Consider the following 17,811-nt stretch of genomic DNA (forward strand, 5'->3'; position numbering starts at 1 on the left):
GACCAGAGAAGGACCACCAACACACTTCCTGCTGTTCTCAAGGCCATTGTTGCATCTCCCACTCTGCAGTCTTAGAAACATAAACAACAACTCACTCTATAGCTGGTGAATAACTCTACCTGATACATAGAAGTATAAACTGTAAATGGGGGTACAGGGCCTCATTACTGAAAATGAACCAGGCTCATATTGTGTTGTGTTGTATTGTGCTAAATGGTTGTCTATGTGAATACTGTCTGTCTGTAAGTCTACTGCACTATGTATGTAATGTGTGTGATGTGTTGCATGTCTGTCTACGTCTGTCTACTTAAACTGACATGATGCAAAAATAAATTCCTAATATATACAGTAGTCATCATCATCATTGTAAACAACAACAACAACAATCACTTATTGAACTGTAAACACACATTTCTACATTGATTGTTGTGAAGCTGTTTTATTCTCAGAACCCCAAATATAGGAGGATAAATGTTCAATCCTCTACAGTCCGTCAATCTGTACAGCAGCCTAAAGTCTGACCACCAGGTTCAATGATAGCACCTATCCCCAAGCTGTGAGGCTAAACAGCCAGTGACTAAAGACTGACCACCAGGTTCAATGATAGCACCTATCCTCAAGCTGTGAGGCTAAACAGCCAGTGACTAAAGACTGACCACCAGGTTCAATGATAGCTCCTATCCCCAAGCTGTGAGGCTAAACAGCCAGTGACTAAAGACTGACCACCAGGTTCAATGATAGCTCCTATCCTCAAGCTGTGAGGCTAAACAGCCAGTGACTAAAGACTGACCACCAGGTTCAATGATAGCTCCTATCCTCAAGCTGTGAGGCTAAACAGCCAGTGACTAAAGACTGACCACCAGGTTCAATGATAGCACCTATCCCCAAGCTGTGAGGCTAAACAGCCAGTGACTAAAGACTGACCACCAGGTTCAATGATAGCTCCTATCCTCAAGCTGTGAGGCTAAACAGCCAGTGACTAAAGACTGACCACCAGGTTCAATGATAGCACCTATCCCCAAGCTGTGAGGCTAAACAGCCAGTGACTAAAGACTGACCACCAGGTTCAATGATAGCACCTATCCCCAAGCTGTGAGGCTAAACAGCCAGTGACTAAAGACTGACCACCAGGTTCAATGATAGCACCTATCCTCAAGCTGTGAGGCTAAACAGCCAGTGACACACACACACACACACACACACACACACACACACACACACACACACACACACACACACACACACACACACACACACACACACACACACAATCTGTAGGGAAGGCCCATAAGGCCCATGGAGTCTGTGTCAAAGTCTAGAGAGCTGGTTGTTATGGATGTAGAAAAGTTAAAACACACATCCTACAGAGTATAGATGTCAACCCTACTCCCTATCAGTCTGGTCCTAAAGGGCCCTCAGATAAATCCACTGTGTCATTCACACCCATGGGGGCGAACACGTACACACACACTGCAGTGTTACAATATTGGTTTGAATGTCTTTTTTACCCTGGTTAATCATCTCATCACTATGTAGATCAACACTCCTACACTGAGACACTTTATGAATACTGGCCCTGATGTAACAACCAAAACACAGCTCAAAACATAACAACAAGTAAAATGATACATTACCCTCAAGTATATGACTTATTACTAAAAACAAATAACTAAAAACTATATTTCAAGACATTGTCAAGAGTAGTTACAGAGTGAAGTGAAGAGGTCTGGTACAGTGAGTCAACTGACTGGTAGTGAGTGGGAACTGCTAGTAAGTGTCAGTTCTGTGGTTGATACATATTTAAAGTAGATGACACAACTGTCCTTTCTTCCTCTTTAAGACACTAACATGCATGAAGACCAGACCAGTACATCAGAAAAGGGAGGTTACTGTATTAAAATGGGCCCTACATTTCTATAATGGACAAAATGTCCCCCATTTCCACTTTTATATAAATACAGAACCATGTTAACAATATGTTGACTATTCTATATGGAATGTTTATAATATCTTAGAATGTGTTGCCTTGTCCCTCTGAGTTATACATGGAACAGGTCAAAGTTCCATTTACATTTGGTCAGTTCCATGATGTCATTCATTCTATTCTACAAACACATTCAATTTACTCTCCTCATCAGCTGCATCAAAGTGGTACTGAAGGTTCCAGTGTTCTAGACAAGAGCTCCTCCTACTGGCACCTCAACATTACTGCACCATCCTAATAATAATGTCCTCAATAATAATAAGGCCTTACAAAATACTTTTAAACTGGAAGAACTTGTCCCGATTGGTATTTTTAAATCACTGATGAATGATCTTGAGACTGATTCCCTGACCTGTCAATGTTTTTAATTTGCTGTTTTTGATTTTGTTATACTCTTGTGAATTCTATGGGTTTTACTAGATTACTTGTAGTTTTTCATGTTGTTTTTCTGTAATTTTTGTAATGACTTGGTGCTGCCTATCTTGGCCAGGACACTCTTGATAAAGAGATTTTAAATCTCAACGAGCAGTACTGGTAGTATCATTAGTTCGCAGAGGAATCAGTATCATCATCATCATAGTCTGTATTGACTGCTGCTGTCAATATACTGTATAGTCTAATATAGCCTGTTATCCATATATAGTCTGATGTAGCCTGTTATCCATATATAGTCTAGTGTAGCCTGTTATCCATATATAGTCTAGTGTAGCATGTTATCTATATAGTCTAATGTAGCCTCTTATATATCAATAGTGTAATGTAGCCTGTTATCCATATATAGTCTAATGTAACCTGTTATCCATATATAGTCTGATGTAGCCTGTTATCCATATATAGTCTAATGTAGCCTGTTATCCATATATAGTCTAGTGTAGCATGTTATCTATATAGTCTAATGTAGCCTCTTATATATCAATAGTGTAATGTAGCCTGTTATCCATATATAGTCTAATGTAGCCTGTTATCTATATATAGTCTAATGTAGCCTGTTATCCATATATAGTCTAATGTAGCCTGTTATCCATATATAGTCTAATGTAGCATGTTATCCATATATAGTCTACTGTAGCCTGTTATCCATATATAGTCTAATGTAACCTGTTATCCATATATATACCCGCCTGTCCAACATCACTACTCTGGACGGCTCTGACTTAGAATACGTGGACAACTACAAATACTTAGGTGTCTGGTTAGACTGTAAACTCTCCTTCCAGACCCATATCAAACATCTCCAATCCAAAGTTAAATCTAGAATTGGCTTCCTATTTCGCAACAAAGCATCCTTCACTCATGCTGCCAAACATACCCTTGTAAAACTGACCATCCTACCAATCCTCGACTTTGGCGATGTAATTTACAAAATAGCCTCCAATACCCTACTCAACAAACTGGATGCAGTCTATCACAGTGCAATCCGTTTTGTCACCAAAGCCCCATACACTACCCACCATTGCGACCTGTACGCTCTCGTTGGCTGGCCCTCGCTTCATACTCGTCGCCAAACCCACTGGCTCCATGTCATCTACAAGACCCTGCTAGGTAAAGTCCCCCCTTATCTCAGCTCGCTGGTCACCATAGCATCTCCCACCTGTAGCACACGCTCCAGCAGGTATATCTCTCTAGTCACCCCCAAAACCAATTCTTTCTTTGGCCGCCTCTCTTTCCAGTTCTCTGCTGCCAATGACTGGAACGAACTACAAAAATCTCTGAAACTGGAAACACTTATCTCCCTCACTAGCTTTAAGCACCAACTGTCAGAGCAGCTCACAGATTACTGCACCTGTACATAGCCCACATATAATTTAGCCCTATCAACTACCTCTTTCCCAACTGTATTTAATTTATTTATTTATTTTGCTCCTTTGCACCCCATTATTTTTATTTCTACTTTGCACATTCTTCCATTGCAAAACTACCATTCCAGTGTTTTACTTGCTATATTGTATTTACCTTGCCACCAAGGCCTTTTTTTGCCTTTACCTCCCTTCTCACCTCATTTGCTCACATTGTATATAGACTTGTTTATACTTTATTATTGACTGTATGTTTGTTTTACTCCATGTGTAACTCTGTGTTGTTGTATCTGTCGAACTGCTTTGCTTTATCTTGGCCAGGTCGCAATTGTAAATGAGAACTTGTTCTCAACTTGCCTACCTGGTTAAATAAAGGTAAAATAAATAAAAATAAAATAAAATATAGTCTAATGTAGCCTGTTATCCATATATAGTCTAATGTAGCCTGTTATCCATATATAGTCTAATGTAGCATGTTATCCATATATAGTCTAATGTAGCCTGTTGTCCATATATAGTCTAATGTAGCATGTTATCCATATATAGTCTAATGTAGCCTGTTATCCATATATAGTCTAATGTAACCTGTTATCCATATATAGTCTAATGTAGCCTGTTATCCATATATAGTCTAATGTAGCCTGTTATCCATATATAGTCTAATGTAGCATGTTATCCATATATAGTCTAATGTAACCTGTTATCCATGTATAGTCTAATGTAGCATGTTATCCATATATAGTCTAATGTAACATGTTATCCATATATAGTCTAATGTAGCCTGTTATCCATATATAGTCTAATGTAGCCTGTTATCCATACATAGTCTAATGTTATAGTCTAATGTAGCATGTTATCCATATATAGTCTAATGTAACCTGTCATCCATGTATAGTCTAATGTAGCTTGTTATCCATATATAGTCTAATGTAGCCTGTTCATATATAGTCTAATGTAGCATGTTATCCATATATAGTCTAATGTAACCTGTTATCCATATATAGTCTAATGTAGCCTGTTATCCATATATAGTCTAATGTAGCTTGTTATCCATATATAGTCTAATGTAGCCTGTTATCCATATATAGTCTAATGTAGCATGTTATCCATATATAGTCTAATGTAACATGTTATCCATATATAGTCTAATGTAACCTGTTATCCATATATAGTCTAATGTAACCTGTTATCCATAAATAGTCTAATTAACCTGTTATCCATATTGTCTAATGTAGCCTGTTATCCATATATAGTCTAATTAACCTGTTATCCATATTGTCTAATGTAGCATGTTATCTATATAGTCTAATGTAGCCCGTTATCCATATATAGTCTAATGTAACCTGTTATCCATATATAGTCTAATGTAGCCTGTTATCCATATATAGTCTAATGTAACCTGTTATCCATAAATAGTCTAATTAACCTGTTATCCATATTGTCTAATGTAGCCTGTTATCCATATATAGTCTAATTAACCTGTTATCCATATTGTCTAATGTAGCATGTTATCTATATAGTCTAATGTAGCCCGTTATCCATATATAGTCTAATGTAACCTGTTATCCATATATAGTCTAATGTAGCCTGTTATCCATATATAGTCTAATGTAACCTGTTATCCATATATAGTCTAATGTAGCCTGTTATCCATATATAGTCTAATGTAACCTGTTATCCATATATAGTCTAATGTAGCCTGATATCCATATATAGTCTAATGTAACCTGTTATCCATATATAGTCTACTGTAGCCTGTTATCCATATATAGTCTAATGTAGCCTGTTATCCATATATAGTCTAATGTAGCCTGTTATCCATATATAGTCTAATGTAGCCTGTTATCCATATATAGTCTAATGTAGCCTGTCATCTATATATAGTCTAATGCAGCCTGTTATCCATATATAGTCTAATGTAGCCTGCTATCCATATATAGTCTAATGTAGCCTGTTATCCATATATAGTCTAATGTAGCCTGTTATCCATATATAGTCTAATGTAACCTGTTATCCATATATAGTCTAATGTAGCCTGTTATCCATATATAGTCTAATGTAGCCTGTTATCCATATATAGTCTAATGTAGCCTGCTATCCATATATAGTCTAATGTAACCTGTTATCCATATATAGTCTAATGTAACCTGTTATCCATATATAGTCTAATGTAACCTGTTATCCATGTATAGTCTAATGTAGCATGTTATCCATATATAGTCTAATGTAGCATGTTATCCATATATAGTCTAATGTAGCATGTTATCCATATATAGTCTAATGTAGCATGTTATCCATATATAGTCTAATGTAACCTGTTATCCATATATAGTCTAATGTAACCTGTTATCCATGTATAGTCTAATGTAGCATGTTATCCATATATAGTCTAATGTAGCATGTTATCCATATATAGTCTAATGTAGCATGTTATCCATATATAGTCTAATGTAGCCTGTTATCCATATATAGTCTAATGTAGCATGTTATCCATATATAGTCTAATGTAGCATGTTATCCATATATAGTCTAATGTAGCATGTTATCCATATATAGTCTAATGTAGCATGTTATCCATATATAGTCTAATGTAACCTGTTATCCATATATAGTCTAATGTAACCTGTTATCCATGTATAGTCTAATGTAGCATGTTATCCATATATAGTCTAATGTAGCCTGTTATCCATATATAGTCTAATGTAGCCTGTTATCCATATATAGTCTAATGTAGCCTGTTATCCATATATAGTCTACTGTAGCCTGTTATCCATATATAGTCTAATGTAGCCTGTTATCCATATATAGTCTAATGTAGCCTGTTATCCATATATAGTCTAATGTAGCCTGTTATCCATATATAGTCTAATGTAGCCTGTTATCCATATATAGTCTACTGTAGCCTGTTATCCATATATAGTCTAATGTAGCCTGTTATCCATATATAGTCTAATGTAGCCTGTTATCCATATATAGTCTAATGTAGCCTGTTATCCATATATAGTCTACTGTAGCCTGTTATCCATATATAGTCTAATGTAGCCTGTTATCCATATATAGTCTAATGTAGCCTGTTATCCATATATAGTCTAATGTAGCCTGTTATCCATATATAGTCTAATGTAACCTGTTATCCATGTATAGTCTAATGTAGCATGTTATCCATATATAGTCTAATGTAGCCTGTTATCCATATATAGTCTAATGTAATGTGCTGTCCAGATACTGTAAAGTGCATATGAAGTGCATATCATGTCCATATAAAGAAGCATTTACATATTAGAACTAATAACTAGTAAATTAATAGGATCTCTGTGTAAAGAACGTATGGTTCAGGAGGCCTTTCTATCTAGGACAGGAAGGTAAAACAGGAATGTGATGTTGAGTGTTCTCTACCAACAAAACCACATCCCACTATCACTGTGTCTCATGTTAATACTACTCCTAAACACAGCCCACCATCACTGTGTCTCATATTAATTATACTCCTAAACACAACCCATCATCACTGTGTCTCATATTAATTCCACTCCTAAACCTTTTACGAAACATTCACTCAATCACTCTTACTCTTACCGGCACTCTTACTTTAGGTCATTTTCAAAAAAGTCCCCACTATAATGTATTCTTCTCAAACCGACACGTGTGTGTGAGAATCTTACCTTACCTTACCTTATCTTACCTGTATAAGCAACATGTACAGGATATATCTCTCAATCAAATGTTCAAAAAAAGTATCCACTATAATCTACCACTGTCTGAGCCCTTAAAATAACATGCAAACCTCTCCACCACAGTCTACTACTCTCAGAACCCTCACAAGAACATGCAAACCTATCCACCACAGTCTACTACTCTTAGAACCCTCACAAGAACATGCAAACCTCTCCACCAACGTCTACTACTCTCAGAACCCTCACAAGAACATGCAAACCTCTCCACCACAATCTATGACTCTCAGAACCCTCACAAGAACATGCAAACCTCTCCACCACAGTCTACTACTCTCAGAACCCTCACAAGAACATGCAAACCTCTCCACCACAATCTATGACTCTCAGAACCCTCACAAGAACATGCAAACCTCTCCACCACAGTCTACTACTCTCAGAACCCTCACAAGAACATGCAAACCTCTCCACCACAATCTATGACTCTCAGAACCCTCACAAGAACATGCAAACCTCTCCCCCACAATCTATGACTCTCAGAACCCTTACAAGAACATGCAAACCTCTCCACCACAGTCTACTACTCTCAGAACCCTCACAAGAACATGCAAACCTCTCCACCAACGTCTACTGCTCTCAGAACCCTCACAAGAACATGCAAACCTCTCCACCACAATCTATGACTCTCAGAACCCTCACAAGAACATGCAAACCTCTCCACCACAGTCTACTACTCTCAGAACCCTCACAAGAACATGCAAACCTCTCCACCACAATCTATGACTCTCAGAACCCTCACAAGAACATGCAAACCTCTCCCCCACAGTCTACTACTCTCAGAACCCTCACAAGAACATGCAAACCTCTCCACCACAGTCTACTGCTCTCAGAACCCTCACAAGAACATGCAAACGTCTCCACCACAGTCTACTACTCTCAGAACCCTCACAAGAACATGCAAACCTCTCCACCACAATCTATGACTCTCAGAACCCTCACAAGAACATGCAAAGCTCTCCACCACAATCTATGACTCTCAGAACCCTCACAAGAACATGCAAACCTCTCCCCCACAGTCTACTACTCTCAGAACCCTCACAAGAACATGCAAACCTCTCCACCACAATCTATGACTCTCAGAACCCTCACAAGAACATGCAAACCTCTCCCCCACAGTCTACTACTCTCAGAACCCTCACAAGAACATGCAAACCTCTCCACCACAGTCTACTGCTCTCAGAAACCTCACAAGAACATGCAAAAGTCTGATACATGAAACCACTTATACAGTATATCTCCCAATCAGATTCATATGCAAAAATAAATCTACAGAGTAAACTGTACATAACAGAAAAACAAAAACAACATCATTTCCTATAGCATCGCCATGCCCATAACAGAGGATTATGGTTCATGGCTATAGACAAATAATAAATTATACAGATTTTAAGATATTGTCAAGCATACTTACAGAGTGAAGGGGAGAGAGGTCTTGTAATGAACTATCTGTCAGTCTGAGGAAACAGACACTGACTGTGAGGTATGAGGTCTGTGGTTGAAGTTGTGAAAGACCATAGAGTTGGATAAAAGGCACACTAGCTACAAAGGCTGTTTAAGCATGGGCATAACATTGTTTGCATCCTTTCAGTTTGTTTATCGACTGTCATTAAAATCATGGAGGTTGAAGAAGAAGAAATGTACTACTTTAAAATAGAGAGAGCCGTCAGTTGAGCTGCCGGTATTGTCACAGAACCCATCATGAAAAGATGCAAAGCCGTGCCCTCTATCCAACTCTATGTCAGGGACCAAGATGCTGATTCAGAGAGAGCTTCCTTCCTCATTCACACAACGCTGTGTTCAAGAGCATCAAAACTGTGACGTGTGACGGGTAAATTCTGACTGACTGACTGATCTACAAATCGGATTGCATGATAAATAATTACCTTAGATTACTCGTAGGTCAGTCAGTCTTGACTTGCCTTTAAAGTCGGCTGCAATGTCGAACTCGGCCACATTTACATACTTGACAGCCATTATGTCATACAATATTATAATAACTGTGGAATACGTTTAAAATCTTTTTCTTATTTTAAGAATGACAGGCTAAACTGTAATGTTAAAAAAAAAAACATTTTGAATGAATTGTCTTAAACTTTGAGCTTATTTACAACATGATGCATAAATTACACTGAATCATAGTTTATCTAAAGTAGGTAGAAATTCATAATTTCATGTAAAAAAAAGTGTGATTACGGTATTAATATTCCTTCTCATTAATACCATTGCTCAATAATGTCTGACAGCAATACAAGTACATCATTTCAACACATCAAGATAAACTTGGTCCAAGACTTTACACATTAAAAAGCTGTTGTCAATGTTATCAGTATCAGTCACTGAGAAAAGCACATTATGTAATAAACAAATATCTAAATGACAAAACTGCACAGAAAAAGAGCAGAAGCAAAATATATTTATCATCAATTTACATAATTATCAATACAAGGAAAGTTAATGCAACTGAACAACTGAACTCAAATGTTAAAACTATGGAAAACATTCTGGATATGGTAACAATATGATAGCATGAGAATAAAGGTGTGAGGCCTAGCTTTGGTTTGATGCTGTAGCTCTTCAGTCCAAGTTCTGTTTTGGCTCTCTTCAGTCCAGGTTCTGTGATGGTTCTCTTCAGTCCAGGTTTTGTTTTGGTTATCTTCTGTCCAATTTCGGTTGTGGTTTTGTTCAGTCCAGGATCTCTTCAGTTCTCATAATTGGAGGGTTGAGCCTCTCTCTGAGGGTCTGTATCACTGGGGATGTCACGACTCCCGCTGAAGACGGTCCCTCTCCTTGTTCGGGCTGCGCGGCGGTCGACGTCACCGGTCTTCTAGCCATCGCCGCTCCACCTTTCATTTTCCATTTGTTTTGTCTTGTTTTCCCGCACTCCTGGTTTACATCCCCTCATTACTCTACGTGTATATTATCCTCTGTTCCCCCCCATGTCTGTGTGTGGTATTGTTGGTTGGTTATGTGTGTGACGCTACAGGCTGGTTGTGCGAGGGGTATTGTTGTGCCCGTGGTTCTGTAATTTGTACCATATTGTGTATTTGTGCGCTTTTTTCCCTTGGGCCGCAGTGTTGAGACGCAGTTGCGTCCGGCTGTTTTTCCTCTGCCTGAATAAATTGTGCCTGTTCACTCATCTCTGCTCTCCTGCACCTGACTTCCTTCGACCAGTTGCGCCCACTGTGACAGAATACCACACCCAGACATGAGAGGAACAGAGGATAATATACACGTAGAGTAATGAGGGGGATGTAAACCAGGAGTGCGGGAAAACAAGACAAAACAAATGGAAAATGAACGGTGGAGCGGCGATGGCTCGAAGACCGACTTCAGCGGGCGACGTCACTGGTGTGACGCTACAGGCTGGTTGTGCGCCGGGTATTGTTGTACCCGTGGTTCTGTATTTTGTACCTTTTGTGTATTTGTGCGCTACTGCTTTTTTCCCTTGGGCACGAGTGTTGAGATGCAGTTGCTTCCGGCTGTTTTTCCTCTGCCTGAATTGAGAAATGCTTGTTCTTCCAGCAGTCTGTCTCCTTCCTAGGGTACCGCATTTCCACCTCAGCGGCGGAGATGGAGAGTGACCTTATTTCAGCCGTGCGTAATTGGCCGACTCCCACCACGGTAAAGGAGGTGCAGCGGTTTCTAGGGTTTACAATTACTACCGGAGGTTTATCTGTGGTTTTGGCGGACAGAGCTTTTGGTCACCTAAGGGCTCTGTTTACCTCGGCTCCTGTGCTGGCCCATCCAGATCCCTCTTTGGCGTTCACAGTGGAGGTGGACGAGTCCGGGGCTGGTATAGGAGCCATGCTCTCTCAGCGCTCGGGCACGCCACCGAAGCTCCGCCCCTGTGCCTTCTTCTCGAGGAAGCTCAGCCCGGCTGAGCGAAACTATGATGTGGGGTACCGGGAGTTGTTGGCTGTTGTCAAGGCGTTGAAGGCGTGGAGACATTGGCTTGAGGGGGCTAAACACCCTTTTCAAATCTGGACGGACCACCGCACCATGGAGTTAATCCGGGCAGCGAGGAGACTGAATCCTCGTCAGGCAAGGTGGGCCATGTTTTTACACGTTTTGTTTTCACCCTTTCCTACAGATCAGGTTCCCAGAATGTGAAGGCAGGCACTCTGTCCCGGCTGTATGACACAGAGGAGCGGCCCATGGATCCTACCCCCATACTCCTGGCCTCATGCCTGGTGGCGCCGATAGTATGGGATCTGGACCCGGACATTGAACAGGCGTTACGTGCATAGCCCGCTCCCCTCCAGTATCCCGCCGGGCGTCTGTACATTCCGTCTGCTGTCCGTGACCGGTTGATCTACTGGGCCCACACATCACCCTCCTCTGGTCATCCAGGCATCGGTCAGACGGTGCACTGTTTGAGTGGGAAGTACTGGTAGCCTACCTTGGCCAATGACATGAGGGTTTATGTTTCCTGCTGCTCGGTGTGCACCCAGTGTAACGCTCCTAGGCACCTGCCCAGAGGTAAGCTACACCCCTTACCCGTTCCACAACGGCCATGGTCGCACCTGTCAGTCGATTTCATCACCAATCTCCCCTCCTCACAGGGAAACAGCACGATCCTGGTCGTTGTGGATCGTTTCTCTAAGTACCGCCATCTCCTCCCTCTGCCCAGTCTCCCTACGGCCCTACAGGCTGCGGAGGCATTGTTAAGCGTCAGTTGGAGTGGTGGAATCGCGCTCTCTGGAGGGCTGAATCACGCTTCACCAGGCCTAATCGCTCAACATCAGTCGTCAATCTCACTAATGGTGTTGTGGTTGAATGGAAGCAAGTCCCTGCAGAAATGTTCCAGCATTTAGTGGAAATCCTTCCCAGAAGATTGGAGGCTGTTATAGCAGCAAAGGGGGGACCAACTCCATATTAATGCCCATGATTTTGGAATGAAATGTTCTGTGAGCAGGTGTCCACATACTTTTGTTCATGTTGTGTACATATACTGAGTGTACAAAACATTAAGGACACCTTCCTAATAATGAGTTGCACCCCCCACTTTTGCCCTCAGAACAGCCTCAATTTGACAGGGCATGGACTTACAAGGTGCCGAAAGCATTCCACAGGGATGCTGGCCCATGTTGACTCCAATGCTTCCCACAGTTGTCCTTTGGGTGGTGGACCATTCTTGATACACTCAGCGCTTGATGGGTGGCTACTTTGAAGAATCTCAAATATTAAATATATTTTGATTTGTTTAACACTTTTTGGGTTACTACATGATTCCATATGTGTTAGTCTTCACTATTATTCTACAATGTAAAACTAGTAAAAATAAAGAAAAACCCTGGAATGAGTAAGTGTGTCCAAACTTTTGAATGGTACTGTATATAGTGTATAATGTGTATATTTATGGTGTATTATACAGGGCACATTTGAAAAAGAGACCTAGTTCTCAATATGTACTCCATGTTAAAATAAAGGTGAAATAAAATAAACAAACGTTATTTGGGTATGAGTATGATAAAAGGTACTCCATGGGATCCCCATTCTCCCTTCTAACCCTCTATGTCCCCAAAGAGAGACACCTACCTTGGAAGGTCAGTGAACAGTTAGGGGGTCAAGAGCCACGCCATGTTGGAGACCATAGCACTCAATCTATATGCCATCCCATTCTCACTAAACAATGATGTATTATATTCTCTAACTACTAGTTGGACAAAATGGTGGACTGTTATTCTTTGAAGAACAAAAGCCTTTAAACCATCAATAATCTCACTACTTGGTCTGAATTTGTTGACTGTGAGATGTATTATTATCAATCATCGAACATTCCAGAATGTTCCATCTCTCAGTGTTCTGGAATGGAATGCCCTCGCTGACTGAATTACCCTCCACACTCCAAACATCCATGTTATGTCATATTGTGTCTGTGTGTTTTAGAAATGACAATGAATAATATTTAATGTAACTGGTTGTGTGTCTAGGTGCCAGATCTTTATTTTTTTTTAACCTTCATTTAACTAGGCATGTCAGTTTAGAACAAATTCTTACTTTCAATGACAGCCTAGGAACAGTGGGTTAACTGCCTTGTCAGGGGTAGAACGTCAGATTTTTATCTTGTCAGCTCAGGGATTCGATCTTTCAACCTCTCGGTTACTTGTCCAATGCTCTAACCACTAGGCTACCTACCGCCTATTGCTCCTTCTGAAAGTGTCTGTATATTTTGTGCATTCATGATGACGGTGATGAAGGTGAATTAACCACTATTGCTCTCCAAACCAATGTACATGTCTTATTTGTAGTTACTGTATGTACTGTACAGTAGAAGAGGTGTGATTTTGAAAGCTTTCCATTTTGTCTCCATTGAAGATAATGTTATGACAAGGTGAAAACATAACGATGAAGTTTATTCATTAAAGTCACACTTCACACACCAGCTTAAAACAACAACATTTGATAAAAGCGATAAGAAACCTTGCATCAAGCAGAACTCTTTCCTGGACATAAAAACAAAAAAATATACCAAACTTATACTACGTGTATCATCTAATAGTACCATGTGAAGTAATACAATATAATAGAAGCAGATATAATGACGTTCTGGTTCTAAGCTTCATACAGCATATAGTCTCACAAGTCTGATGATTGTTTCAGAAATATAACATACAAACATATATAGTTATATAGAATACAACTGGACCTTGAGGTTGTCTACTTCAGAAATATAACATACAAACATATATAGTTATATAGAATACAACTGGACCTTGAGGTTGTCTACTTCAGAAATATAACATACAATCATATATAGTTATATAGAATACAACTGGACCTTGAGGTTGTCTACTTCAGAAATATAACATACAAACATATATAGTTATATAGAATACAACTGGACCTTGAGGTTGTCTACTTCAGAAATATAACATACAATCATATATAGTTATATAGAATACAACTGGACCTTGAGGTTGTCTACTTCAGAAATATAACATACAAACATATATAGTTATATAGAATACAACTGGACCTTGAGGTTGTCTACTTCAGAAATATAACATACAAACATATATAGTTATATAAAATGCTGTAATCAGAAATGTTTACAATTAAATAATAAATGTTAAGGTCCTACTTATTCATCATAGTTTAAAAGGCAAAACTGACCCTAGATCCGAACTCCTACTCTAAGTGTGAATAGAGTAGTTCTGTGTGGCCCAGTTTGTACAGCATGGTACATGGGTTCAATTCCTGCTTGTCACGCCCTGACCATAGAGAGCCCTTGGTTCTCTGTGGTGTTGTAGGTCAGGGCGTGACTAGGTGGTGTTCTAGTCTTTTAATGTATATGTTGGTGCTCTTAGTATGGTTCCAAATTAGAGGCAGCTGATGTTCGTTGTCTCTAATTGGGGATCATACTTAAGGGTTCCCTGTTTCCACCTGCTTTGTGGGATATTGTTTTGTGTGAGTGCATACAGCACCACGTAGTTCACGGTCGTTGTATGTTTCTTGTTTTTGGTTTAAGTTTCACTGCAAATAAATATGTGGAACCCAACTCACACTGTGCCTTGGTCCGTCCATTTTAACTACACATACCATACATGTATTTGAACATGACTGTAATGACTGAGTGAATTTGGATAAAAGTGTCTGCTGGATGGAAAATATTATTACATACTATTATAAACTGGGTGGTTTGGGTCCTGGATGCTGAATGGCTGAAACAGAATTTCAGAAGTGTATACTGTATATCAGACAATATACCACGGGTATGATGCAAAAATACTTGTTTACTGTTCAATTTATGTTGGTAACCAGTTTATAATAGCAATAAGGTACCTCAGGGGATTGCAGTATATGGTCAATATACCACGGCATATTCACTCAAGAACAGCCCTTAGCCGTGGTACAGTATATTGTCCATATACCACAAACCCCTGAAGTTTGTTATTGCTATTATAAACTTAAGCAATAAGGACTGAGGAGGTGTGGTATATGGCCAATATACCATGGCTAAGGGCTGTTCTTATGCACAACGCAACACTGAGTACTTGGATACAGCCCTTAGCCGTGGTATATTGGCCACATACCACAAACCCCGATACAAGGTTTTATTTATATTTATATTTATACAAGGTTTTTGTCAAACTTGTTGTGTTCATGTCTTCTTGTTTCTGGGTTTGTTGTGTTCAGGTCTTCTTGGTTCTGGTTTTGTTGTGTTCAGTTCTTCCTGGTTCTGGGTTTGTGGTTCTGGGCCTTTGTGTTCATGTCTTCTTGGTTCTGGGTTTGTTGTGTTCAGGTCTTCTTGTTTCTGGGTTTGTTGTGTTCAGGTCTTATTGGTTCTGGTTTTGTTGTGTTCAGTTCTTCTTGGTTCTGGGTTTGTGGTTCTGGGCCTTTGTGTTCATGTCTTCTTGGTTCTGGGTTTGTTGTGTTCAGTTCTTCCTGGTTCTGGGTTTGTGGTTCTGGGCCTTTGTGTTCAGGTCTTCTTGGTTCTGGGTTTGTTGTGTTCATGTCTTCTTGTTTCTGGGTTTGTTGTGTTCAGGTCTTCTTGGTTCTGGTTTTGTTGTGTTCAGTTCTTCCTGGTTCTGGGTTTGTGGTTCTGGGCCTTTGTGTTCAGGTCTTCTTGGTTCTGGGTTTGTTGTGTTCAGGTATTCTTGGTTCTGGGTTTGTTGTGTTCAGGTCTTCTTGGTTCTGGGATTGTTGTGTTCAGTTCTTCCTGGTTCTGGGTTTGTGGTTCTGGGCCTTTGTGTTCAGGTCATCTTGGTTCTGGGTTTGTTGTGTTCAGGTCTTCTTGGTTCTGGGTTTGTTGTGTTCAGGTCTTCTTGGTTCTGGGTTTGTTGACTGTACTGTAGATCTCAGAGGCATCCACCTCAGCTGCTTGTGCTGCTGCTGGTCTGAGGAGAGAGAAACAGAAATGAAACAAAGGAACCCTATACCCTTTATAGTGCACTACGTTTGATCAGGGCCTATAGGGCTCGGTCAAAAGTAGTGCACTAAATAGTGAATAGAGTGCCATTTGGAACTCATCACTCCCTCATTATAGTCATGTCATGGTAATTGTCTTGAGATGTAATTTCCTTTATCTACCAACCCAACAATGGACATCACTAGTAGTCACTAGGGGTCAACTGTTTTGCGTATTGATGACATCTCCTACAATAAGCAGCAGCATATGAATGACCTTAATGCAGAATATGGTCACAGGGGGCAGCAGTGAGGCGGTTACATTTCACAGCAGTTTATTGCAGATCCTCGTCCTGTTTATGGTGTTGAGGCATGAATTACCTTAATGCAGAATATGCATTATTGATGACATCATCATTTTCTACTCCTCCAATGAGCACATGTCCGTAACTACATATGAGGACACCTGATGTTTGTTTTGAAAATAATAATAATAGCCTAATACATATACTGTACACAATAAAGAAAATGTATTATGAATAAATTAAAATTAAGAAATTAACATCTAAATATTGCTCCCAGTGTTGTTCAAAGCTTATTTTCTTGATCTGACTAATCACTCCTGCCGCTTTGTGAACGATTGGAATCATTAACTGTGGTTCGTTCGTTTTGTTTGCCTGCTTCCCCTGGATCTTCCTCCCTGATTTGCTTTTCAGCAGCACATTGACCATTCTCTCAAATATCTAATTCCCCTTCTCGCTGAACAGGCCGAGGGAGACGTGAAACTAAATACCTCAACTAGCAGATAGCTCTGCTGACAATCTGTTTGCGAGATGCCGAACAAAAGGCATTTTTTTTGTCTATCTCTCAACTCCTGCCGCTTCTACAGACATCCACCAAACAAAAACATCACTCTCGGAGAATGAGTGCACAAACTGGTAAGTAGTCGCTCATAGACATGTCAGTCAGGTTGGGGGCATAGCTGCCAGCTGACATTTCTATTGCAGTAACATTGAAGGGGTCTGGTTAATATTACTTACACGGAACCCAAACCAGCTTCGCGCCATCGTGCGCTATCGTGCATACATTTATTTTGCCCCCCCACACCAAACGCGATCACGACACGCAGGTTAAAATATCAAAACAAACTCTGAACAAATTACATTCATTTGGGGACAGGTCGAAAAGCATTAAACATGGATGGCAATTTAGCTAGTTAGCTTGCACTTGCTAGCTAATTTGTCCCATTTAGCTAGCTTGCTGTTGCTAGCTAATTTGTCCTGGGATATAAACATTGTGTTGTTATTTTGCCTGAAATGCACAAGGTCCTCTACTCCGACAATTAATCCACACATAAACGGCCAACTGAATCGTTTCTAGTCATCTCTCCTCCTTCCAGGGTTTTTTTATCTTTGAACTTAAATGGTGATCACATCTAAACTTTCATAGG

At 39.9% G+C, this 17,811-nt stretch overlaps 1 protein-coding gene across 1 annotated transcript in view; it reads right to left on the reverse strand.

The window, feature by feature from the left end:
• Window positions 1-15,606: 15,606 nt before the first annotated feature.
• The window catches only part of LOC118940092, a 149,995-nt gene continuing 147,790 nt past the window's right edge, over window positions 15,607-17,811 (reverse strand). The window contains exon 34 of the mRNA XM_036948328.1: window positions 15,607-16,351. Coding sequence (XP_036804223.1) covers window positions 16,270-16,351 — 82 coding nt within the window. The 3' untranslated portion in view covers window positions 15,607-16,269. The remainder of the gene's footprint in view (window positions 16,352-17,811) is intronic.

This window comes from Oncorhynchus mykiss, chromosome 17 (assembly GCF_013265735.2).
Source record: "Oncorhynchus mykiss isolate Arlee chromosome 17, USDA_OmykA_1.1, whole genome shotgun sequence".
Taxonomy (NCBI): domain Eukaryota; kingdom Metazoa; phylum Chordata; class Actinopteri; order Salmoniformes; family Salmonidae; genus Oncorhynchus; species Oncorhynchus mykiss.